The sequence below is a fragment of the Mustela lutreola genome, chromosome 2 (assembly GCF_030435805.1).
Source record: "Mustela lutreola isolate mMusLut2 chromosome 2, mMusLut2.pri, whole genome shotgun sequence".
Taxonomy (NCBI): domain Eukaryota; kingdom Metazoa; phylum Chordata; class Mammalia; order Carnivora; family Mustelidae; genus Mustela; species Mustela lutreola.
The window spans coordinates 207,036,120-207,063,410 of NC_081291.1; the positions used below are offsets into that span (position 1 = coordinate 207,036,120).

General features: G+C 42.6%; 1 protein-coding gene across 6 annotated transcripts in view; it reads right to left on the reverse strand.

Annotated features, from left to right (window-relative positions):
* The window catches only part of APP (amyloid beta precursor protein), a 264,540-nt gene that overhangs the window by 7,012 nt on the left and 230,237 nt on the right, over positions 1-27,291 (reverse strand). For 3 of the 6 annotated variants that reach the window (XM_059164527.1, XM_059164525.1, XM_059164522.1), the window contains 4 exons: positions 20,753-20,974; positions 12,660-12,713; positions 6,405-6,505; positions 3,642-3,788 (listed from right to left, as the gene is read on the reverse strand). In XM_059164527.1, coding sequence (XP_059020510.1) covers positions 3,642-3,788; positions 6,405-6,505; positions 12,660-12,713; positions 20,753-20,974 — 524 coding nt within the window. The remainder of the gene's footprint in view (positions 1-3,641; positions 3,789-6,404; positions 6,506-12,659; positions 12,714-20,752; positions 20,975-27,291) is intronic. The other 3 variants (XM_059164528.1, XM_059164526.1, XM_059164523.1) reach the window with 1 other exon arrangement.

The following is a 27,291-nucleotide window of genomic DNA, read 5'->3' on the forward strand; positions in this document are numbered from 1 at the left end:
CTCCGACTCTTGGTTTTGGCTCGGGTCATGGTCTCAGGGTCTTAAGCTCAAGCCCTGCCTTGTCCGCTTGTCCACCCCGGGGTCTGCTTGTCCTCTCCCTCCCCTCGACTCATGCTCTCTCTCTAACCTCAATAAATAAAATCTTTAAAAAGAATTACAAAGGTAGCTAGGTCTCTTATAAAGAGAACAAAGGTAGTTAGAGGTCTTGTCTTGTAGACATGAGATGCTATTTTCTACACTCAGACCAGTGACTCAAAGGAAGGAGATAGTGATTCTCAAAAATGAATACCTGTTCTGTTCCGCCGGAAAATGTTCAACACGCAGATTCTAAGCCCATTTAGAAATTGTTTCCTTAGGTCGGGGCTGGGACCTTTTAAGTAAGTAGCTGGTAAGGCTCATGCACAACCGTGGCATAGAGTCCCTTTGAGAGACCTTGGTTTTCTGCCCAGCATCCCTGGGCTGTTACAGGCTGAACTGTGTCCTCACCAAATTCCTAGGTTAAAGTCCTCACCCACAGTGTCTCACAATATGACTGTATTTGGAGGCAGGGTCTTTAAAGTAGTAACTGAAGTTAAATGAGATCATTGGGGGTAGACCCTAATCCAACAATACTGGTGTCCTTACAGGAGGAGGAGATCAGAACACAGACACGCAGAGGAAAGATGACAGGAAGGCCACCTACAAGCCAAGGAGGGAGACCTCCGAGGAAAACCAAACCTGCCGATGCACTGATCTCAGACTTGTCGCTTCCAGAACTCTGAGGAAATACACTTCCAAAGCCACCCAGTCTGGGACGTGGTAATGGCAGCTCTAGCAGACCAATACAGGCTTTTTGCACTCTGGTACCCCAAACAGGCACTTGACCTGATAAAAAGGAAGATGCTTCCTGGGTAGATTCGTCAGTCCGAGGCCATTAAAACATACAATGACTGGTGACAGACGGCGACTATACTTATTGGCCTGAGCACTGCGTAACACAGAGTCGTCAGACCACTGTGCTGTACACCTGAAACAGAACCTTGTATGTCAACTCTATTCAGTTAAAAAAAAAAACTCCCATACAATAGATTAAAGAAGAGTTTTTTTTTGTTTGTTTTTAAATGAGCTAGCATTCTTTTTTTTTTTTTTTTTAAATTCAGTTAACATATAATGTATTATTAGTTTCAGAGGTAGAGGACAGTGATTCAACTGTCCGATCTAACACCCAGCGCTCGTTACATCACGTGCCCTCCTGAACGCCCGTCACCCAGTTCCCCCATCCCCAGGGCACCCTCCTCCCCTCCAGCAACCCTCCCTTTGTTCCCTATGATTTAGAGTCTCTTATGGTTTGTCTGCCTCTCTGGTTTTGTCGTGTTTTATTTTTTCCTCTCTTCCCTTTTGATCCTCGGTTTTGTTTCTTAATTTCACATACGAGTGAAATCCCATGGTAATAGTCTTTCTCTGACTGACTGACTTATTTCGCTCAGCACAATACCCTCCAGTTCCATCCACGTCGTTGCAAATGGCAAGATTTCATTCTTTTTGACCGCTGATACTCTATTGTGTGTGTGTGTGTGTGTGTGTGTGTGTGTGTGTGTGTGTGTATACCACATCTTCTTTATCCATTCATCTGTTGATGGACATCTGGGCTCTTTCCATAGCTTGCCTACTGTGGACATTGCTGCTATAAACATTGGGGTTCACATGGGCCTTCGGATCACAACATTTGTATCTCTAGGGTAAATAACTAGTAGTTCAGTTGCTGGGTCATAGGGTAGCTCCATTTTCAGCTTTTTGAGGAACCTCCGTACTGTTTTCCAGAGTGGCTGCACCAGCTTGCATTCCCACCAACGGTGCACGACGGTTCCCCTTTCTCCACATCCTCGCCAACGTCTGTTTTTCCCAACTTGTTAATTTTAGTAAAAGGGGCTTTTCAATTATTCAAGTATAAAAACGTTTTTCTTTTTTTGCCCAAACATGAAATGAAAAAAAAATTGTTTTGAGTAGAAATGAAGTAAACTGATGCTAACAAGGCTACATCTCCCCCTGTCTCAAAGGACACAGGCTCAGAAGTACTATTATTAGAAGACGGGTACCCCAGAATCGCTGATGTTGTCATTGCTTATTTGATGTGCCCACAGGCTAGCCTGTCAGTCATCTATCTTGTTCTGTCACACCTCACCGCTCCCCAGCATGGCCACTCCAGTCTGGACAGGGAAAAGAAGACTCAAAACCAATTTCCATCAGCAGATCCCATAAACAAGCAGCCAAGAGAATGGTAAGTGCTGGCTGTAATGAGGTTTCTGGCCCTGCCAGACATTTAACTTATTTAATGCTGACCTGCCCTTCTCTGATCGAGAATGGTGCGCAGCACACGTCTTTGGGGTTAGTGAGAAGTTGGATGGATTTCTCTCTGGTGGAAGAAACAATAGATAGGCCAAATACAGACAATCTGTATTTGGACCTTGGCCTTATTTAGTTTGACAGTAGGTGAACATTTCTGTCTGGGTCTGTTTTCTCATCTACAAAAAGAAAAGATGAATTTGACTGATCACTGAGATCTCTTTCACCTCTAAAAAAGCTAATATTTCTCAAGTGATTCTCAAGATTCACTTTCTCTAATAGTTTCCTAGATAATTACATACACTCTGAGGATTACCCGCCCCCCTGCAACCCAGGCCCAACACCAGAACTACATTTTAAATGCCCCTGGCTGGCTCGGTCAGTGGAACACGCAACTCTTGATCTTGGGATTGTGAGTTCGAGCCCCACATTGGGTGTAGAGATTACTTAAAAATAAAATCTTAAAAAAAAAAAATGAGTAAGAACTTATCTGTAAACTTTCTATTTCAGTATTTTGTATCATGGGTTTAAGAAGTCATATTTCAATCTTGTAGCTACTCCATTTTGTTGGGGTAACCCACAGCTTCTGTGTTGTACCCGCTCATGTTAGTCACGTGTTGGCCTGTGGGGACAGAATCCTGAAGCGTCTTTGTGCAGTAACTGTGACCGTCACTTGGTGAATCTTCTCTCCACCTCCAGTGTGACCGCACTAACCTCCGGGAATGAAGATATTTCAGATAGACGTGCAGGGTAACAGGCTGAACATCCAGAAAACCCTGTAAGCTCTGCTAAGCTGTTTGATATCATGTGATTTTCTGTGAAACTCTTCCCTGAAAATTACCATTAATTGCTGCTACCTGCTTTTACTTTTAAGTCAGACTCTTTAAGCCACCCCCCCCAAAAGGGAATAAAATGGGTTCAGGTTTTTTTAGGTTTTAGGGTTTTTTTTGGTAGCAGACTTCTCCCTTCCTTTTCATTTCTAACTTGTAGTTTTTCTCTTTTCCTTTAAATGTTCAAGGGTAATCACAATATCTTTAAGCCAGGCATCATCATTAATATTATTTTGACATTTCAGTACAAATTCTAAGAAGCTGAGGGAACAGCGTACAATCCAAAGCCTGGATCACAGTATTTCTAAGTCAGAATGAATGAAAGTCAAAAGAAGAAAACAGCTGCCAAACTTGAGCACCATGCAAGAATATAGATTTTTTCCCCCTAAGAAGAGATACTTAGATGATTCGTAGTTTAATGCCAAGCAAAATCTCCCACGTAGTCTTTCTTTAACCACTGCTTGCAAACGTGCGGCCGCATTTACCTACCTCCACCACACCATGATGAATGGACGTGTACTGTTTCTTCTTCAGCATCACCAAGGTGATGACGATCACTGTTGCTATGACAACACCGCCCACCATGAGTCCAATGATGGCACCTTTGTTTGAACCCACATCTTCTGCAAAGAACACCTTGAAAATAAATCAAGAAAAAGGATTGCAATCGCAGGAGACAGCTAGATAGGGTAAGTGAAGAGTCTTAGTGTCCACCTTACGCTGTTAAATTTGAGTTGGTGGCCATTCCATTATCTGGTGCATACTTTGAAAAAAACCCCACACATTCTAGCTACTAATAATGACACCTAAAGGACAATGTACAATATGTGGCTTTCCCAGTTCTGGGAAATCTACTTTCTATTCCACTCCCCGCCATGGCCCTAGAAAGGCAAAACAGTAGCCAAGAGGAACCTGAAACCCTCTGACAGGTGGGACATCTGGGGAGAGGTGGGGCGGGGATCTACCAAAGGCTGGAAAGGCATGGATCATGGTTTTTAAAGAGGTCACTGGAAGATACAATGCATGACCAGTCCGCCTTAGGTGCTTTTCAAATCCACAGATGTCCCAATTTCCTCAGAGGGACATTAATACATGAGAATAAAGCACCTGAGACGAAGGAGTTCATCCAAAGAAAAAAGACACTTGTTACCTACTTCTAGCCACACTCAATAGGACAGTACTGAGCCCCGAGAAGCCTAATGCTTAAAAGAGAGTTTTTTCAAAGGGAGGAAGTAGTAGGCAAAGAGATAAGAATTTTAATGGTCACACAGAACTCCTGCTTTCTTCCTGTTTTCTCCAGAACCCCAACTCAACCTGCTGTTTTATTCGTGCTGTTTGTTTGAATTGAACGTCAACATGGTCCCAGATATTTAGTCAGTCTGGTAACCTTGCCACACAGCGCTCAACATTCCTCCACGCTGTTTGTAAAAGCAAGTCACTATTTCCCAACCTCACCTACCTAACTGGAATTATAAAAGCATCCTGCACCTTTTATAATCCTATTATGTAAGGAGACGATCTTCTGCCGGACCACTGGGCTTAACTGCTACTAAACATATACCACCTTTATCATAGAAATTAATCAAGACAGCTCCTTAGAGAATTCTGTCAGTATACCCTCAACCCAGGAATTGATTTTCCACAGTGACAACGAACATCCTAGAGATCCGAAAAGGCAATACAAAATACAGCAAATAGAGCCAATTTCCAAGAGTCTTACTCAGGGTCTATTTGCAGCAAAATGAGAAACCGTTCATAATTATTCCCCTTTCTCAACAAATATGCTAGCTCGACGTATTTATAAAAAGCAAATCATTAATTAGCTAATGATAAAAATGTGAGGTAATCAGGAATAAATGCGAGTCTGGACATCTTCCTATGCCTTTAAGAAAATACTGTAATTTTGTAATATTCATTGTACTAATTATAGTACATTATCTTATCAACTAGCTCAGCAGAGGGAGCTGATTCTCCTAATTGCTGCTGCTGCCATTAGTCACTGTCGCATTACAGGAGTTCGTGTAGGACACGGGCCCCAGAAAATGCAAATCCGCACATTAATCTTCAGCTCCGTGCCCCACCAGCCCCCAACACTTCAGCGGCTCCCCCAGAGTTTTTTTTAACCTCTTCAGCACCAGCCAGATCAAGACTGCCCCTGATTTCATAATAACGGAGACGGGATTAACCTGCCAGGGAAAACCATAACGTTCTTGTACGAAAAAGATTATGGGAGCTGAACTGCACATCTGAGTCACGCACCCATTCTGGATTTGCTCCCATTATGTAGAGTGAAAGGAGGCATTTTCACAGGCGTTTCTTCTGGAATTTACTACTTGGATTTATAAATTATATTGACGAATATTGGAAAGATATTCCCTCCCTTGAGAAAGAGCACGCCTGGGGCCCCTCCCCGCCCCACGTGCATGACAAGTGCCTGAGAGCAAGTCCGTCTCAATACTTTTATTACTGGTTTTAGTACCATTTTTTTGTTGACTACTGAATGCGCCACAAAATTGTCTTCTTCGTTAACTTAACCCCCTTCCTATGCTTACTGATAAGACGGAAGAAGCCCTAACATAATGCAGGATCTGATTTGTCCGAAGCTTCTGGTAAAAGATTTTATATCACGACAGGAGCTGCCTGCAAAGGGGATGGGGGCTCCCCTTTGATTTACCCTGATTTTAACATCGGGGGGAACAACAGTGGGTGGGAAGAGACTCTGTCCGAAAGGAAGCTGCAGTCTTCCTTGCCCAGATCTCTCAGGGCGCAGCACTGCTGGGAACGTCACGGAGTCCTGCTCCCCATCTCCCGCCTCCCGCCTCCACCCACCTTGGCTGAAACCCAAAGACCCTAGCCCTGTAGGAGAACTTAAAACGTGGGTGTTGGGGAAGGGACAGGAAGGAAGGGCAGAGGGAGCAGTGGGGTGGCACAGGGAGAGAGGTGACACGTGCCAACGTCAAATCCACCTCGTATAAACCCGTCTTCCTAGAAAACAGAGGGAACTGAACTACAGCGGTTATCAGAATACACATTAATTTCACTCTAAGCCCTGGGTGGGCTTAGCAGCAAGGAACTGCTCTATAAAGACCCTCTTTTTCTTTTCTTTACACATCCGTGAGGACCCTATGGGCAAGTGCTTTATTGTTTTTCTTTTTTTCCCTCATTGGCTTTCCAGCACAGCACGGACAAGTGTGAGCAGGTCATCCGGCGAGACAAACCGAGAGGCAGGAAGAGGAAAATCATTTTACGTACCAATTTTTGATGATGAACTTCATACCCCGAGTCATGTCGGAACTCGGCGTCCATCTTCACCTCAGAGATCTCTTCCGTCTTGATGTTTGTCAACCCCGAACCTGCGATAATCCGTAAGCATCACACCATCATTAAAGGACGCACGACACTCAATTCATTTTCTCTGTAAACATTAACACTGTAACACAAAGGCTACCAAAACGTCCTTTCTAGGTCTGGAAGGAGGGGAAGCAGATTTTAATGACTTTCTTCAAGAAAACTGGCACCCTGTATTTAAAGCCTTAACCATTCCGTTTCAAACCAAGAAAAATTTAAAGATTAAAGAAATCCAAAGGTAAAGTTTCTACTGCCTTTAAACACATGTTATATATATAAAATATAAAAATATAAAATTATAAAATATAAATTTTATATAAAAATATAAATATATAATTTACATATTTATATATATATTTTTTAATAGGGGAAAACCAGAAGTTAAATGCTATTTGGGAAGTTGGCAAGGATGTGTTCCCAGAATACACTGGTTTGTTTTAGGGCCTTATTGTTTAGCCTATTCTATGTCTTTTCCCATGTGTTCTCAGTCTTCTGGAAAAAATAATAAAAGTCTTTAAAAAATGAGTACTAATTACCTGGTGGAATCAAACTGCTACTTTAGGGCTTCATTCCAATTACAAATAAATTATGTTCATGTATCTATGCAGTGAAGCATTATAAAAATCATATTATTTATTTAGTTAGGTGACTTAGTTATAGATACAGAATATAATTGGTTCATCTGCTGAATAAAGACTTGCAGTACATAATTTTAGAAAATGTTTCTGTGGGACTAACAGAATTTATAACTTACTAACTCTTCCTTCTCTATAAATTGCTACATGATTCTTACACTAATTGTTATAATAAATTTCATTTTGCAAATAACGATTTGAAGCAACAAAACAAAACGCAAAGCAATTTTTCAAACAGAAAAATGAAAGCACAAAACAGAAATAATCAGTTTCCATGCTGTAGCATTTAAATATCTAAAGTTATAATTTCAGGACGAGAAAGACGTTTTTTTGATATTTAAACTTTATTTTTCCAGTGTTCCAAGAAAGCCTTTAAAAATCATGTCCTCTACGGTATTCTCACCCAAAGGGCAAACCCTCAGGTTCTGAGTGAATGGAGAAAAATCTATCCATTTGCCTCCATTTCGGACAGCTCTGCCTACAAGAATGACGGTCTTCCTTACCCCAAACTCCAAACAGTTCCCTCAAGGCATCTACACTTGGAGCCTATTCAATGCAGAACAAGCAGAAATTTCCCTCTGCCTTATAGCCTTGAACAGACCGGACACCTGAGGAAAGGCATCGCGCTCCTGGTGGTCCTTGCTCTGGCTACAGGTCACCAGGTCCTTCAGCTCCCATGGAACCTCATTCCTTGCTTTTTGTCCAGCCACTCCTACAGTCTTATCCACAGGTGCCGTGAAACTTGTCACACACCTTGCTGAAACTGAAAAGCACAACGTCCACAGCACACCATGTGCCAATCTAACAGCACAGCTCACACAAAAAGGAGGATAATTTGACAAGACCGTGGGCAGCCCTGCTGGTTGTGACAGATCCCTGACTCCTTGTCCAAACGTTCACAAAGCTTCCATTTAATAACTCGTAGGAAAACAGAGCCGAGATTAACATCAATCTACACCTGGCCTGTAGACTGTCACCTTGTCTCCTCTGCTGTCCGTCTGGCGGAACTAGTCTCTGCTCCCCTTCTTCCCAGCTCTCCCGCCCTGCGGAGGTCCTCGAAGATCATGGAGAGTAGTTCTACCATCTCCCCCTCCAGGTCTCCTAGCCTACTATCTGTCTGAGTCACCAGGGCTTGGACAAGGTAGAGAGGTGTCGTAGATTTAAAATATATCCACAAATCTGTTACTGCTCCTCCTTTCCACAGGTGGGACTGAGTTCCGTTCTCCGGAGTGTGGACTGCATGGAGTGCCCTGCTTCTAATGAACAGACAAAAGAGAAAGTGATCGTGGGTGAACCCTCGGTCTAGGTCCAAAAGGGTCTGCAGCCTCCCTTTTTACCCTCTCAGATCATGGTCTGGAAAAGCCATGTCACAAGGACCCTCAAGCAGCCCGACAAAAAGTTTCCCATGATGAGATACAGCAGTGTCCTGCCAACAGCCAGCCATTCTGTCTGGGAACAGACCCACCACAGTCAAGCTTCAGCTTCAAATGGCTACAGCTCTAGAGGATGTCTTGAGTGCAACCTCCTGAGAGGCCCGGAGCCAGGAGCACTCAGCTAATCCATGCCTGATGTCCTGATAATTGTAAGAAAACTGACGTTTGTTGTTTTAAGCCGCTAAGTTAAGGAATTATTTGTTGCATTAGCAACAGAAAATTAGTACAAGAAGCTAGTGCTTTCTTTTTTCATCTGGATGTACGTGGGGCTCTAATTTCCTCCTTGTAGAAGATCACTCTCTAATACAGACACAAAGTGGGGCAGTTTCCCTTTCTTTCTCATCTTAGACCATCCCTCAACCCCTGACCTGTCCTGAGAGCTATGGGGCTCTTTGCTCTTTATTTTCTTGCTATGGAATAAATTGCATTTTCTCATGATTTTCAATTCATTCTAACCTCTAATCTTCCTGACACTACGCTTATTAGGCTGGGAAACTAACGTTCTGTTATGCCTCACTGGCTATGTATTTTTAGCTTCCCATAGGCCCTTTTAAATTTAAGACAGAGGCATAACCACAGTAATTTATTTACAGATCACCCTTTTGCTGTCATCAGGATCTAGCAACGCAACAGTTAAAATTATATTTCTGAGACGTTAAGAAAAGTCTCTTCAATAGTCTTTTAGTTTTGTGTGACCAACAATTACCTCAAAAACACAGGAGCTCCCTACTCAAAACTGTAAAAGCCCACATGACTTCTGAAAGGAGGGTGAAAATGCTTTGGGTACTCAAACCAAAACTCAACTTCACGTAAGAAGTCAGAACCACGATAATTAATGGTAGCTCAATGGTCTACGAGACTTTCAGCAGAAAGAGACCTTTCTAGTTTATTTTTGTATAGCATGGGCAATCACTTTCTATACATTAAGCAAAGAATTTCTATACATTAAGCAAACCTCACTAAAAGGGAAGAAAAATTACTAAGCTTGCACAAAGGGAAACATATCGGCAATAAGCTCACAGTGCATGTGATGAAATGTGATGTGTCGATTTAAATGCCTCATCGGGAGCTTTGCTTAAGGCTATCAGAGGCCTTTCTAAGCCCTGCTGTGACTCCAGGTCTCTCTGTCACGGTAAGTGAGCAGAGTCTGTGGTTCATTTGAGGGCGGAAGGAGGCACGTCCCTCAAGAAACCTTTCACATGGCTTGGAGGCAAGGACTTGGTCTCCTTCGTGAGGACTGAAGAAGGTGGTAATAAAGTATAGTGGAAGGGGTAGCTTTCCTCCCCCTGTGAAGAGCTTGTTAATGTATTTTCCTTCTTTATTCTGGTCCAATGGTGTAACCTGACCTTCAGAGCCCATTTCTCCCTGGAACTCAGCCAGAGGAGTACTTGAAATGGCCACTGAGCCCAGAAATCACCACTGATAACATGCTTTCCATACCTGACACTACATTCTAAAAGTGACGTGCCCTGGGTTTTCAGATATGAAAGACAAAGAGAAGTCACCTTCCTCTGTCACGATTACACACAAACCCTTTCTTTATTTGTGTCAGACTGACCACAGCAATTATTTAACAACGATGCCATCGACTGAATGACACACTATGACAATCCTGGGAAGAAGGTTCTCTAGGTTTGGAAAGTCTAAAGGTATACGCTGAACTCAAGCATGCAGTTTCCTACAGTGTAATGTTGGAAGAACCCATACTTATGCATTCAGTTTCCTACAGTGTGATGCTGGAAGAACCCAAACTAATGTTACGAGCAACCAAATGTTGGAGGGACAGACTGTAAGCAGAGAGAGCACGCTAGGCCTCACGACCCATCCAGCAATTAGAGCTACTCGTAAACTAGCATCTTCCCCACTTCAGATCTGATCTTTCTTTCTTACCTACGGCCCTTCTTTTATTGGGGAAGCCCTAGCCTTACCCAGTACAAGAAAGAGAGTGGAGTCTAGGCCACCCTCGTCTTTGACTCCCTCCCCTCTTCTTCACCAGTGGATCAGACTCAAATCTTCTGAAAGCTTTCCCGAAGCTGAACTCCAGCGCGCCTCGGTTAACCCTCTGTGAGTGCCTCGTCTGCTTATGTCACAGACGCCCTGGGTTACACCTTACGTGGGCCCGCCTTCCCCTGCTTTTCTAATTCCATCTCCTCTTTTAGAAATGCCAAGTGTGTTCCTTCTGTTACATTTCAAGATCCTGAGAACAGGGACTTCATCATTTCGTTTCTTTCCACCCACCACAGCATTTAATGCACTGATCTTTGTGAAATACCAAAATGAAATACTGCTGTTACTAAAACATTGTTACTGTTGTAATAAAGACTTCAGACGGCTTCCTCCCCAGACAAAACACCTCTAACTACCTTCCAGCTCTTCCCTTAAAACCAACTGTTTCGGAGAAATCTATGGAAATTATTTTCATGTCAGATTTTTTTAAAAGAGGGGGGAAAATACCAGCTTTGGTGGTATCAACCTCTCCTCCCTCATATTGCGTTTAAAACACATTGGCCTAGGGGGCCCAATGGAGGAACTTTATAAAATTGCTTGAAAAAGAGTGCTTCTAATTCACTTTTTATTCTTGTAGATGAAAACCATCCCTTCCTTAAAAATAAAATAGAGAGGGCCTTTAAAAAAAGGACCAAGGCAAACGACCATCCTGAGGGGATCTCACCTGGTTAGAATGGACCTGACCCTCAGCCTTGAACTCCACCACCCTTGGCCTTGAACTCCACGGGAGCAGAGAACCACGGGTAACCGTGGGTATCAATGGCTGGCTCTTAAAATTCACTTGCATGACAATGGCAATAAGGAAGACATTAGGAGAGCCCGAACTGTGTCTGACTTACAATCATTTAAATTCCTCTGAAAAGCCCTCAAGGCAGAGATTCTTAAAATGAGCCAGAGCAGCTGTCAAGACAGTCACTCCGCTCTCCCTGCCGCCTGTGAGCAACCAACGGAGGCATGAAGATGTCACAAGGCGGCTTGGAGCTCTCATCTAGGACTGTGTCTGGGGACACAAGTGACTTGGGCTGGCAATGGCAGTGTGAGGGGCCAGGTCTGTTCTTGGCCTGCTACAGACAGCACCCGAACCAGGGACCTCCGTGTGTTAACATCCTCCAACAAGGGGAACTCCCTGGTCCTTGACTCTTGCATGGAGCCATTACAGGGATAAGGAAGAAAATAAATATGGGAAGGTATGCATTGTTTGTGGAGTTAAATCTAGAATACACAGCCATGTCTCAACTCAGATTCATGGAAAACAAGGGGTACTATTCGTTGGGCAGAGTTGTGCACAAGGTCAAAAACCAGGCTCGTGTGTATTTCTGTTGTGGAGTGACACCGACTTTTAAAACAGTTTGAGATAAAGGCTGAATATAGAACAAAGGGTAAACGTGTGTTTCTTTTAATGCTGGAGAAACTGTAAAAAAAAAAGTGTCTATTTCAGTGTTAATGGGAATTTTAAGTGGTATAAAAATTAAAGACTTGTATACAAAACAATGCACATACAACCTTTCTGTTGTTTTAGTTACTCATGGAGAGTAAGTCCATACAACCCACGAGAGAGAAAATGTATATACTTCTGGGCTCTAGAGGTAGTCCCTTTCTGATATATTTAGGGTCATCGCTGTGTGAGAAACTGACTGAAGTTTGAGCCCAATTCAGTCAGAAGAGGACCTGACTGCACACCAAACAAGGAAGGAAGGAGGAGATGCTCAAAGCAGAAACTACTTCGTCACTAGAGAGAGTGTGCATCTGTGTGGTTTTCCATTTTTGAGGACAGAAAGGTCTAGATAGTCTTCTCCATTTAAAAAAAAGGAAAAAAAAAAAACCCCAAAACCCTTAAGTTGGATGGGCTCTTTCATCATTTGAAAAGGAAAGCTCAGAAAGAAAACCAGATTTCTTCAATAGGAAATTGGGAAACAAAGCGTAAGGAGAAGCAGAGGGAAGGTTTGAGAAGTCTGGTTTCCACGGTCATTTCAGATCCTCTCTCTCGGTATCTGCAGTTGAGGAAGGCTCATAAGGAAGAGCAGAGACGGCGGGGCTCGAGTGCAAGCAGAAGACGCGGGAGGCAGAAGGGAACCGCGTTGTACCTGGTCGGGTGGTCAGTCCTCGGTCGGCAGCAGGGCGGGCGTCGACGGGCTCAACTGGGCACAGGAAGCGAGAGATGCGGAAAGCAAACGAGACAAATCGAGATGGTGAGTTGTGGCTCCTGAACACGGAGCAGGGAAAAGCATGGGGAACACACACGTTAGAGGAAAGCAGCGGCTGGCAAAGAACCACAGGGAGTTTATCCCGAGTTTCAGGGAACGGGAGCGGGACCACTTCAGAAGCCTTCCCGCTCTCCGTGGGCCAGCCCCACTGCTGAGGTTTCTGATAAAAACACTTGCAGGATATGCAGCAACATCAGAGAAGAGGGGTTGGGGTGTGTGGATTTCCTTCTCATAGAGTTTAGGGATGGTTTCTTGGCTTTTGATTAGAGATAAAATACAATATACCCAGCCCCGCGAAAAATCCTGGAGATACCTCTTTTAACAACTGTCCGATCTGCTCTTATTTTACAGTTAATTAACTACAAAAGGGCTCCATTAAATCCTCAGGGGAAATGCAAATATGGATTTGTCGGGAGAGGAACATCTCACCACATAATCTGCCACTCAGTGCACCAAATTTGCTCCCATTTGGAGGGTAGAAGAAGTAAACCAGAGAGTCAGTCTCTCTCTCTAATTTTAAAAACCAGTTACTATTTTAATAGATAACAGACAGTGGTGGTGTGTGAAATGTGAGTACTCCCTTTTGTATTTTTCAACTTCTGCAATTTTTCCTTTGTGCAAGTCCTGGGCTGGAACCAAAGGAAGCGTGCTGGTGGCACCGTGGTGCCCGCCATTGCCTGCCATGAGCTGGCCTTTCCAAAGAGCTTCTGAGTCTCAGAAAGCATTAACTTGAACTTAGACTGGTCTTTGAAGAAACGGGCAACGGAGAGAAACAAAGCTTTAAGGATTAATAAACGGACAAAGGGGCAAATGAAGCCAAGGGAGGGGAAAAACCCCTTGGGTAAAAGCCTGGAAAATAGGAGGTAAGAAGGTAAGGAAAGGTGAGCAAAGACGTCCACGGGAAGGTAAGGTAGGCTCGAGGGGCTGGCTTTGGGGTGAGCAGTTTCGGGAAGACCATCCGGCTTACGGATGCTCACAGCCCGGCCTTCCGAGGTGGGACCCCACACCCAGATCCATCCTGAATGTCCCATGTTGGCAGAACAGTGAGGGAGAAGAGAGTGGCAGGGAGACAAGCCTTCACATTATAAAAAAATCAGGTTTCTGAGAATATGAAGACATCTGGACAAGTCCGAAGAGCAACGGGGTTTGGGCCTTTAGCATGCAGAGCGGCAGCACGGCCGGGAGGAGGGAGCAGGCCTCCCAACCCAACGCTGGCACTAGCACCCGCACCACAAGCAACTTCGGGTGAAAGTCCACTTCTGAGGCTGTTTCTTCATATGTAAACAGCCTCTTCTCATTGTATTGAGAAACAAAACAATTTTAAAACCTGTTTCAGAAACGCTCCCATACTATGAAGCTGTGTTTATTCAACCTTCCCTAATGACTCTTGCTGAGAGAATGTCTAATTTCTAGTACTTTCCTGGTTTGATAGGTTAAGACAGCCTTCTGCAACTCACAAATACATTTGAATGGCACGGATTCTCTGTGTTGTACCTTTTTTCCCATCTGCCACAATATTTAGTGAGGGGCTTTATTACTGAGTTCCGGAGGGGTTGCTGTATTTTTGAGGACTTCCTCGGGAGAGCTCTGGTGGTGCTTCAGTTGCAGAGAAGAGCACGTCCAAGCAGCACACTCAAGAGCGAGAGAGGAACTCGAAGTGGGGATCCTGTTCATCGGTGGCTAAATCATCCGAAACTGTCTTTGACTCATGAGGGAATCAGCCGTTAATCTGTGGTTTAAATACAGGCTGAAGAGCTGTCCACTTAAATGCCACCACTGACTCACTCTGTGATCTTGGGCGAGACACATTCTTTCCAATCCTGGGTTTTGTCTTAAGTAAATGTGCCCATATACACATTAAAACCTTATAAATGATAAAGCACTATTCCACAATTCCTTAAAGAAATGCAGAAAAAGCAGCAAATGCACGGACCCCCAAAAAGAAAAAGGTCTGAAAGATATTACCACAAAAGCTAACATTAGTTATTTCTGGGTGAGGAGATTGTTTCTAGAAGCTTCTCTGCCTTTTTCCCCCATGTGCATGTATTGTTTGAAAACAGTAATAAAATCTTGTTTTTCAGAAGGTGAAAAAATTAATAGTTTACTGACTTAAACCTAGCCTGCTTTAACTGTTTGAGGCTGATTCAGTATGAATTAATATTCAAAAAGTAAGTAACTCCTGTGTTCGGTGAGCAGACATCAATTTTTTAAGACAGTTATGACATCGGTGCTAAAAATGCGCATACACATCAACAAGACAAAGTGGTGCATTATTTCCCAGTCCAACAGATACTTTCTAATTTTCCAAATGAACTATTGCTCCCTGAACCAGAAGGTAACTTCAAGATAGTGTTCAGAACATTTTACAGTAGCTGTTTAGTAAATTAAAGATATGAAAGCAGTCATCTTAAAACTCAAGCAGAAATGTGTTATTCCCAGGCCTTCCATAGCTTTGAAGCACACCTTCTCCTCAGAGAAGTCACATTCTGGGGCTTCTGAGTTTGTTCTGCGGCTCCTTATAACAGATGAGTTCTGAGCTGAACGCTGTCAGCACAGCCTCCCACCAGGCCAAAGGAAATGGAGGAAATCAGCAGGAAAATACTTCTACACAGACAGAAAAGAGGCCTGAAAATGACTTTTTTTTTTTTTCAATTTTAGCACTTGCTTATATATTTATTTATTTTTTAAAAAAGATTTTATTTATTTGAGAGAGTGAGACAGAATTCAAGTGGGGAGGGGCAGAGGGAGAGGGAGAAGCAAACTCCCCACTCAGTAGGGCGCCTGACATGGGGCTTGATCCTGGCACTCCAGAATCATGACCTGAGCCAAAGGCAGGCGCTTAACGGACTGAGCCACCCAGGCACTCCCATATTTATTTTTTAAAAAGATTTTTAAAATTTATTTATTTGAGAGAGAGAGTGTGTGTGCGAGCAGGGGGAGGGGCAAGAGGAGAGGGGGAGAGAATCTCAAGCAGACTCCCCACTGAGCACGGAGCCTGACATGGGGGTCGATCTCACGACCCCGAGGTCTCCACCTGAGCTGAAACCAAGAGTTGGATGCTTAACCGACTGAGCCACCCAGGTGCCCTCAATTTCAGCATTTAAAGAGATTTTATCATTGCTTTGTTATTACGCTAATTAGAAATATACCAGTGGGCAAGTACACGTTGCAATTACAAATATGCAGTCTTAGAAAACCTGTTGTGCCTCTTAGAGAAGCTTAGTGTTTCATGTATGTATTCTATACAAGGAAGCTGACTGTTGGCCACTCTGTGGCTGGCCTGCGCAGGCAATCGTGACAAGGCAGAACAAACACAGATGCCTTTAGCCAGACGCCTTCACGATCCACGAGAACAACAGTTTGTTAAGTAACAGCTTCACTGTGGGTTACTCAGTTAAGTTCTGTGGATCTGAAAAAAGCCACAGGAAAATCCCTCAAGGCAAACTGGCCAAAGAGCCTAAGATGTCAGAAAACTGTGATATGCTTCGTTCTTCAATATAAATTAGAAGAAGGCCTGGGTGTCTGAGACTGACTGTTCTTAAGAAAAAGCAACGACCTGTTGGTAAGCGTCGGAAACTCTGATGATAAGGACTGCATGAACAATCAAAGGAAATCTTTGAGAACTTTAGGTATTTTCAGTGGCTCTGTGTGTGAGCACATGTCGAGACATTCACAAGGAACAAGGCCCTGGGGAAAGGGAAAAGGGGAGGAGATGGTGAGAGCAGACAGGGGGTATTTTAGGACTGGGTCATTATATGGTTCGTTACATTGTTAATATAAGGATATACTGTTTGGACCACAGGGTGATTCTCCCTGGGAGCAGCTGGTAAAAACTCTCTAATGAGATCCTGATTCTATGGAAAGAACAAATGAATGGACAAATGAATGAAAGAAGGAAGAAAGGAAGGAAGGAAAAAAGAAAAGACAGGAAGGTAGGAAGACGGAAGGAAAATGAAAAGAAAGAAAGAAAGTTACACTAAATATTTACTTGGTTTGTTGTAGATACTTTGCCAAGAGCTTTCCCTGCCATCTCATTGAATGCTCATACCTTATCTCTGAATTTAGGAATTATCATTATCTTTGTTTTACAGACTAGGAAATAGCCACAGAGGCTCTCTATGTTGCCCACCACGCCCAGCAGTGCGGAATTTAAACTCTGATGATCCACCCGCCATTCAGGAGTCTGGGGTAGCTTCTGTTCTGTGGGGCGGTGGGGATGGGGAGCAAGGGTGTTAGATGTCGTGCACAGGGCACTCCCACACGAGTAAAAATAGCCTCGAATCCTCTACAAGTTCCTAAATTCCTGCTGGACATTCATTTGTCTATGATTATGTGGGTCTAGAGCATAGCTCAGTTCAATATACAAACACAAAGCATTTTTTGCATAGCTCTTACTATAACCTGGATATGCTAAGAGTTCATCACCGGGTAAAATGGGGGGAGACTGTTTTCATCACAGCCCTCCCAAGAGTTCTCCACTACGTCAGGAACTCATCCACGGTTGCTCATAGAGCCTGAATCGTGGAATCAGCCCTGTGTCAGTCCGCATTTGTATCTCTCACATCCACACAGGACAAAGACATGATCCCGCCACTGTTCCCACTGGCCGTCAAGCCCGAACACTTATGCCTTGAAACACTTGTTACATATTACATCCATTATATTGATTTTCCCCCTGAAACACTGTCAATCCATTTTATTTTAAGATTCACTGTTAAGGAGGCTTTTCAAAATGTTATAAAAGGAGTGTTGGGTCTGATAACACCAAGAACCAAAATTCAAGCTCTGAGATCCTCAATATTCTTGCCTTGTAATACTCTCATGTAAGATTTTGTTATTTGTCAATGAGAGGTGTTTATTTAACAAGAGTATCAGCTCTTCCTTTGAGGCTTGGGCGATGTGACTGGCTGTGTCCTGGACAAGGATCCAGAAGCACTCAATCAAGGACCTTGGCCAAGTGGGCATCTTGGCGGCACCCAATGGTCTGCAGTGTGGGTCTATGTGCACGAGCACAGACAGTCTCCTAGGACCAATGGCGACAGGCCACTCTCAGAGTCTACTTCTGAGGGGAGGTATTTAAGTCCATTGCTCTTCTGGGGTATCTCCAAAATCTATTGTTCTTAACCTTCCAAAAGCTGATCACTTTGGAGAAATCTAGTAATTAACCCAACTTTCCTTCTTCGGGTTATCTGGCGAGTACTGGGGGAGAATCCCTGCTTGCCTCCTAATTTGGACCAAGACTTCTTTCTTATTTGATTTGGGAGGATTGTCAATGGGTAGAAGACCAGGAAAGCGGTGAACATGTTGACAGTGGCATTAAGGTTTGGGTTTTAGGAAGCAGTTTGGGTAAAAATAGTTCTTCCCTCTACTTCTCCTTAAATAGAACAACAAATATCCTTGCACTTCTTTCCCTAAACAGAGTGGGTCAGTTTGCCTACTATTTAAAAATTTTAATATTAGCCAAATGTTTACTAGAATGCATATACTTTTTAATGGAGACCACATATATGCATATGACCACATAATTATACATATGGAGTCAGGATGAAATGCTTGGAGTACAGAAAGGAAGAGTTATTTAACTGTTGGTGTTTCTATAACAAATATGATAAATGCAAAGTTAAATTTACCTCATTAAAGATACCAAGGAAGTGTGTGTTCATACTAAGCAGTTAAGCTCTCAATATCTGATAGGGTGAGAAAGTAAAGAGAAAATGTGAAATTCAGGAAATGCAACACCTTCTCGAATAATACACATTTTTTGCTATTCTTAATGGTGTCACTGCATTTCACTGCATTCATTAAATTAGAAGAAGCTAACATAAACAGGGCTGAGTGTCTTCGCTGTTGTTGCTCTTACAAAAACTCTGTATAGCCCACATTTGTATAGGGTTCACAACATTTAAGAGAAATATCAAGTATTATATCAAACATACACAGTAATTTCTATAAATCAATTTTTACTCTGCTAATGTAGCTTTACTTTGGCTTTCTAAATCTTCTAAACTTCACCATAAATAAATTATAATTTCTAGTTTCTATTATTTTTGTGTGCGTGTGATCATAAAAATTTAGGTCGGCTCTGAAATAGGTTTTATCCTACTTTTCCAAAATCAACAAGTAATGGAAACTATTAAATGGGAACATTTTATTTATAGAAACTATGTATTTCAAATATGTGAAAAGCTCTTCAATTACGAGAAAGTGATAGGAAGTTCCTTGTAAATTATAATTTTAGAATCACTGCAGTTGAATAAATTCTCAAAGACAGAGTAATTTTTAACAAAGAACAGTCTAATCTATGTATTTAAATTTGTTTTTTCATAAAAAGCTATGAGTTGGACATAAATGACAAACATTTAACAGTATTTGGTATAGACGGCATTTTGGTATAGAGGGTTATAATTTTCCACCAAAGAAGTTTGTCAGACTTCAGTCAGATGTGGGACCTATTTCTCCCTGATTTAAACAGCTCAGTATGCTAAAGGAAAGGAGGAAATCCAGTGTGCATTTAAACTTACAAACCAGACTGGACATTTTCCACAAAGAATTTTCATTAGTGACAGAATGATGAGGATTTTAAAAGACCCAAATGTACCCACCTATTAAAAAAGAGGTACAGTTAGTACTCTATTATTAATAAATTTAATAAGGAAGTTACCCTTGTAACTGAAGTTCTTTGATTTTTAGAAGTCTTTAAATTTTTCCCTCTGTGTCAGAATTATTTTTATAAATGGTGAAGTCTTCATTACATTTGATATAAATGATACTGCTTTTCGTAGCTGGGATTACTACTATGAGGTGCCCCTTTTCAAATTAATGAAACAAATTTGGGGTGATTACTCATATGGAGACTGTTCATAGATTTTCTTTCTTTCTTTTTTTTTTTTTTTAAAGAATTTATTTATTTATGTGAGAGAGAGAGAGAGAAAGGGAGAGCATGAGAAGGGGGAGGCTCAGAGGGAGAAGCAGACTCCCTGCTGAGCAGGGAGCCTGATGCAGGATCCTGGGACTCCAGGATCATGACCTGAGCTGAAGGCAGTGGCTGAACCAACTGAGCCACCCAGGTGCCCCCACAGAAAGATTTTCTGTAATGGTTCCTTAAAAAAAAATACTTCTGTAGTATACTTAGGGTCTGATACTGAGTCTAAATTTAATCCGAGGCATACACTGACAGCATTTTGAGGTCTCCCTACTGTAGTCCTATTACAATTATTACCACCATCCAAACTTGCCACTTTAACAAAAGACACTCACAGGTGAAATCTGGTGTTCTTAAAAAAAGTGCTATTGGTGTTCAGAAATCAAGGTGTTCCCGTGTTTGAAACTGTATACTTCTAAACATGTAAAAATGTTTAAGGAATAAAAAGATGTTCTCTTGTGAAGAGATATTGTTTAGAAGTTTCTGTTAAGAAATCCCTGTGAAAGAAAGTATATCTGCCAATGTGCAAATTTGTTGACAGCGAAAATCTCTAAGCTATCGTAGGAAAAATCATGTAGATTGATACGCTTCTTCATTTTGACAGCTGCCTTCAATTTAACTTTCTAAACACAAAGTTGTTTAAATTTTCAGCAAAATTACATTTTATTTGTACGTGGTTATCTTTGCTTTTAACAGTCAATGCAATCTGAAATTTAATGCACTAGGTTATTTAACCTGCAAAGACTATTTTGCTGCTTTCCAAATCCCCGTTTCTGCCGGCCCCACGAAAACTTCTTCCCACAGGGAGAAACATTTACATAATTTCATCCCCTGTTTGCTTTGAAGGTGGGCCTGGACTGGCCACTGCCTCATAAACACGCACTGAATATTGTTCTTTTTTTCCAGAAGCAACAAAATACCTCTTGGGGAGAAAGTATTTTTCTTCAAATGCATATAAGAAGTCGCTACTCAAGAATATCAGGAAGATGTGTGTATACACACACACACATATATGTACTGGAATGTTCTTATTCACTCCAGGGCCGCTTACCTTCATTTTCTGTATTGGCCGGCACCGAGTCGACCCCGAAAGGATGCCAGGGCTGGAGGTCGTCCAGGCTGAACTCCCCATTCACGGGAAGAAGCTCCACGGTGGTTTTCGTTTCCGTCAAGGACGGCATGAGGGCATCGTTTCCGTAACTGATTCTTGGTTCGCTGATCATGTTGGCCAAGACGTCATCCGAGTAGTTCTGCTCTTTCTGAAGCAGCTCATCTAAACAGAACAAAGCCACGTGCATGGTGGGTCACAGCAACACGTATGACTGCAGCCCTGGCTCCCTTTTCCGGTCTCCCCCATACAAGACCTGCGCTGCTCTGCACACACGACCTCATGCAGGGCCATGAGGTGGGTACCACTGTCAGCTCCATCTGACAGATGTGAAAACTGAGGCCCGTGGCAGTTGAGCCACTTATGTAAAACCAGAGCATGTGCCCAAGGCAGGATGTGAGCCCAGGGAGAACGGCTCCCACCGAGGCTGCAGCTTAGAACGGCTGCACCACTCCTCCCCACGGAGAAAGACCTCGAGAGCTCTCCCTTGCCTCCTCTGACACAGGCTCTAGTAGCCTGGGATCCTAGAGAAATCAAGAGTGTGCTCTGCTGAGCTGTTTGCTGGGACATGGCGGCAGTTCGCACTGAACAAATCTGCCTTCCCCAAAGGACCCCTGGGTGCTGCATGATCGATGTACTGAGGCAACGGAGAGGGAGTCCCCTTGCCCTCCCAGTGGGGGCCTCGCAGACAGGAAGCTCTGCTCCAGCCTGCTCTGGACGAAACCTCCCTGTCTCCCAGCATTTGTCACGCCCTCTAAAGCCAATTTCCCCTCTCTCCCGCTGATGCTTCTCTTTTCAAAAAATGCTATCAGTTACCTCTCCCCTCTTTTAAGATTATTTCTTTATTTGACCTAGAGAGAGGCAGCAAGCACAAGCAGGGGGAGCAGGAGAGGGAGAAGCAGGCTCCCGGCAGAGCAGAGAGCCTGGAGTGGGACTCGATCCTAGGACTCCGGGATCATGACCTGAGCTGAATGCAGACGCTTAACCTACTGAGCCACCCAGGCGCCCCTCAGCTAACCCTTTTTTAAAAAACGAATTAAACAAAACCAACTTTGTAGAACATAATCTACTTATCTCTAAGTTTTTATAGACTAGTGAAAATTCCTACATTACACATTTCATTATTACAGTGCAGTTTTTACTGGAAAAGAGAGCTGGGAATATAACCTTGTACTAATTGGAATCACTACTTTAAATATGGGGTTATCATAAGATTTGTGAATCTTCTTACACTGCCACAGGTCACCAGGTTTCTCTGTGGAATATATTTTTTAAAGTTAGACACCCATGACTAGTATGTGTGCTATTAAAAATGGTATTAAGCAGAATATCTCATCTTCCAATCACACCTCTGTCAAGAGTTGACTGTATTATATGTTTCAGACCAATCACTGATTAGTATTACTGCTGCAGAAAAGGAAGAAAATAAAATCAGGATCTAAATTTGATCTGTAACATTTTCCTCCCGTCCTTCATATTCTAAGTTGACAAAAAAATTTTACCTGAAAAATTAAAATTCCATTCCAACGGGTCAATTAAAACAATTTGAGATAAGAGCATTAAAGCATAAGATTAATATCTTTCTATGGAGTCAGTTTTATTGCAAGATATCATTCTAAATGATGAAATCCCAAGACAAACAGTCCTTCTGAAGTCTAATTTGAGTTCTAATATATAGCTATTTGCTCCAGCACCATTCTAAAATTCAATTATTTGATGCCTGTAATGACCTTTCCCATGCAGATGAAAGGGCCCCATTAGATTTACTCCAACTTTTTCATGTCTTACAGAGGCATGGCTAATGGCTTATAACTTAGCCAATGTCTGCTTTAATAAATTAAATGGGCATTTCTTTTATATAAATCGTATGCTTCTGACTGTTGAGCACTTACAATACTAAAGAGATGATCTTCTAGAATAATTATTGGCGCTCACACGTTCCTCTGAGAGGGAATAACCTTCGCCAGCATGATCTGCTCTTGGCCCCACCTGGAGGCATGACGGTATCTTTGTGGCATTTACTGTCACTTAACCTCTCCGTCCCTCTGGAAAGCGTTTCTCTTTGTCTTGCATACTCAGTTCCAAGCTGGTTCCCTGTGGCTTCTCGGAATAACTTTTCTTGTTCCTTTTTCCGAATCTCTTCATCCCAACATTTTCCTTTCGTATCTCCATCCATCTCTTTCTGCAACTCTTTTTTTTTGTTTGTTTGATAATTTTTTTTTTTAAAGATTTTATTTATTATTGGACAGAGAGAGAGATCACAAGGAGGCAGAAAGGCAGGCAGAGAGAGAGGAAGAAGCAGGCTCCATGCTGAGCAGAGAGCCCGATGCGGGGCTCGATCCCAGCACCTTGGGATCATGACCTGAGCCAAGGCAGAGGCCCAACCCCCTGAGCCCCCCGGGCGCCCCTCTTTCTGCAACTCTTCATGTGGAAATCCCATCGCCTTTTGACACTCTAAGGATGAATCGGAAATGTATCTCCCCAGCTCTCACGTCTTCCTCCCACTCTCGGTTCTATCTATGTCTGAATGTGCTGGGTCTATTAGCTTACAGCTCCCATGAGCTTAGTATGTACAAAACTGAGCTCGAGGTCCCCTGGCTCTCCGTCCTGCCTTCCCCTGTTGGAATCGCAGCAGAGCTATGATCCCAGCCACAGGTCTGAAACCTTCACAGTCATGTGTGACTCTCTTTCTTTGTGTCCCATACTTCTTCTTCTTTTTTTTTTTTTTTCCTTTTTAAATAAGATTTTATTTATTTGACAGAGAGAAAGAGCACAAGTAGGCAGAGTGGCAGGCAGAGGGAGAGGAAGAAGAAGGCTTCCCATTGAGCAAAGAGCTTGATGCGGGACTCGATCCAATGACTCTGGGATCATGACCTGAGCCGAAGGCAGTCGCTTAACCAACTGAGCCACCCAGGCGCCCTGTGTCCCGTACTTCTATTACTGACAACGCCTTTTAAAGCTCCATTTCTGGATTCTCGTATTCATTTCTCACTCCCCCTTTCTACTACCCTCTTCCCTTAAACCATCATCACTTTCTGCCTCGATAACTTTGAAGTTTCCTGCTGTTGCCCCTGCTCTACTTTTTATCCCTTTCTGTTTCCCGTATCTTTTTGTGATACTGAGGAATGGCTCTGCCTCCTTTCAGTAACTCCCCGTTCCTACTGAATTACTCCCAACACTGCTCTGTCAGATATTAAGGGCCCTCTGGATCTGGGCTCACCTCATCTTTCTAGCTATGAGGCTCAAGCTCTTTGCTGTATACACTTGATAGAGTGATTTATACTAAAAAAATCTCTATTTGGTCCTCATAGGCACAGAATTGCTAAAACCCTCAGAATTTCATAGGTAATGAGAGCAGTAAAGGTATGTCTCGTTATGTTATGAAGTGACTTTTTTTAACAAATTTTTAAAAAGATTTTATTTTTACTTATTTGACAGACAGAGATCACAAGTAGGCAGAGAGGCAGAGAGAGAGAGAGAGAGAGAGAGAGAAAGAGGAGGAAGCAGGCTCCCTGCTGAGCAGAGAGCCCGATGCAGGGCTTGATCCCAGGACCCTGGGATCATGACCTGAGCTGAAGGGATAGGCTTTAACCCACCCAGGAGCCCCTATGAAGTGACTTTTGAAAAGCCTGCAGCTCACCGAAGGATGGGCACTAGGCACCAGCGGAACTAACCACATGATCAGAGGGTTGGCACTTTCGGCTCCACCCTCTGGGAGGGGAGAGGAGCTGGAGACCGAGCTTAATCATCAATGGCCAACAATTTAATCAATTAAGTCTATGTAATGAAGTCTCCGTCAAAACCAAGGACAGGGGTCTTCGAGTTCTGAGGCTGGTGAACATGTGGAGATGTGGGGAAAGGAATGTGCTGAAAGTTCCAAGCCTTTTCCCCATAGTCTTTGGACTCGGTGTCTCTTCCACTTGGCTGCTGGTGGGTTATATCTGTTTTATAATAGATCAGTAATCTAGTAAGTAAACTGTTTCCCTCTGTTCTAGTAAATTAATAGAGCCTGAGGAGGAGGTGGATGAAAAGTCTGATTCACAGCTGGTCATCAGCAGCACAGGGGAGTCTTGTAGGACTGAGCCCATAACTCTTGTGGGATATGCACTACCTCTAGGTAGATACTGTTGGGATTGGATTGAATTGATTGAATTCTCCAACTGACGCTGGAGAATTGCTTGGTGGTATGGGTGAAACCCCACATATTGGAACTGGACCCACAGTTCTGTCAGCCTGGGTAGCTTGAATTATCCCCAGATGGGACCAGGCATTTCCATCAGGACACTTGCGACACTTACTGGGCAGCAAACAGACTCAAACACCAACAGCCCTATGGAATGGTTATTGCTTTTGTGCCATTCGAACAGGCATTTTCCAGGCACTGGAGCTGAAGGGAGTCCTGTACCCATCTCTGCCCACAGCAGTAAAAAGGGTAGAGCAGGAAACAGTCACACTGGAAAATCTTATGTCTGTACTTCACAAAATATCCAGGACATTTTGGGTTGCAGTAAATCGCAGGGCGTGCTTTTCTCTTTTATTTCTTATACCATTGGCAGAAAATTTCCTCCAAATGGCCACAAAAATGTTGAGCCCCATGGTGGTTAATTTTCCAGGTTTATGATATTCACGTTCAGAAAACGAGAGAATAAAACATTCAAGAAATGTTACATTTTTGGCAGAGTGAAAAGCACTTAGGCTTTTTGGTGGGGGGCGGGGGTACAAAATAGCTTTTACCTCAGTTTAATGCAGGAGACTTAGGAACAACAAGCTCTGGTTATCTCATTTGGAACAATGAGGTCTATGTGGTTTTTAAGGGACAAAAAGCAGGTGAAAATGATAGATTATCATTCGTGGGGGTAGGATTCCATTTTGCAATTATAAAATATTGAAGGCAGCCAGCCAGCTACATCTTGATATTATTAAGGGCTCAGGATTTTACCAATGGCAAATACAACCGGCACCAGGCAGTTCTGCCTGTGATTAAAAAAAATATACAGAGAGCCACATATGGTTATTTCAGTGCTCCTTCTGAGTGGGGCTTTATCTTTGAATTCTGTGGTTAAAACTCATCGCACAGAAACCACACATTTAGGATGTTAGTGCCCCTGATGGATTACCTGTTTATCTAAATTAATTTAATATATTACTGCAATGCTTTGATGGCATATATTGGTATTTCCAAAGCTTTTAAGCATCTAAATTGACCAGCTCCTGTATTAACCAAGACACAAGGTTCATTTCTCCCCTAAGACTCTCTCTTTTTTTTTTCCTTTCTAAAAGCTGCTTGTTACTGTCCAGAATTACAGCCACTATCTCTGAAGTTAAATTTATTTTCTTCTATAATACCCAGCACACTTGGGTGCTGTAGTTAGAAGTGGAAATATCTGGGTGCTTGGGTGGCTCAGTCGGTTAAGTGTCTCTCTGTGGCTCAGGTCATGACCTTAGGGCCCCATGTCGGGCTCCCTGCTTAGCAGGGAGTCTGCTTCTCCCTCTGTCCCTCCCCTGTTCATGCTCTTTCTCTCTCTCTCAAATAAATAAAATCTTAAAAAAAAAAAAGAAAAAAAAAGAAAAAAAAAAGAAGTGCATACATTTAACTGAGTTTAGTGATGGTAATGTTTAACCTACAGCCTAAACAGATATTCAGTTTCAAATGTGAAACATACAGCAAACCTTGTCCCCTTGCCCTTTTAAAAAGTGTGTTGAGGATTTATACTAAGCATATTAATAGTTAGGAGAAAAACAAATCCCACCATACAGTTATCATAGAAAATATTTAAAATATTCTGAGGTGATGGGGATGAAGGAGCATGAAATCCCCGTACTCTACACCTGAAGCTAATATCACACCATGTGTTAACTGCATTTTAAATAAAAACTTACATACTTTGAAGAAAGCAGCATCAAGAGAGTCCTCCAACAGTGATATCATTTTCAAATGGCATATTTGTTTTTTTTTGTGGAAACATTAGCCTTCTATGATAGTTTGAGAGAAATGGCCCCATAAAAGGGTTGCTGAACGGGAAACAGAGGAATTCTAGATCACCTGTCTCACAGACCTCTTTAAGTTATTAATCCACTAGCCAAACTCCTTCTGAAGTTTTAACCATATTTTAGGTTTCGAGAAAATACAGTTTGTAAATATTAAATCAGTTCTCTTTTACAAGCTTTAGTTACAATTACTCAACCACTTCTTCTAACTTTTAGAAGGGTGGGGTGGGGAGAAAAATCTCAGCCTTTTTCTCTGTAACACACTGCTATTAATGGTCTGATTTGGAGACCGGCATCAGTTGAGATCTCCTAGGCTTGCTGGTTTTTCTCTTTATAGGATTGAAACTGCACTGCTATAATTTTTTTTCCCCAATTTTCCAATTCTTCTGGTTCCTGCTGGAAAAATAGGTATTTATCTGTAGCCTCACCCCAAACATAAATTTCCTTTCAGCTTTGTCTAAAAGGGGATTCTCATATGACCTATGCTTACCTTT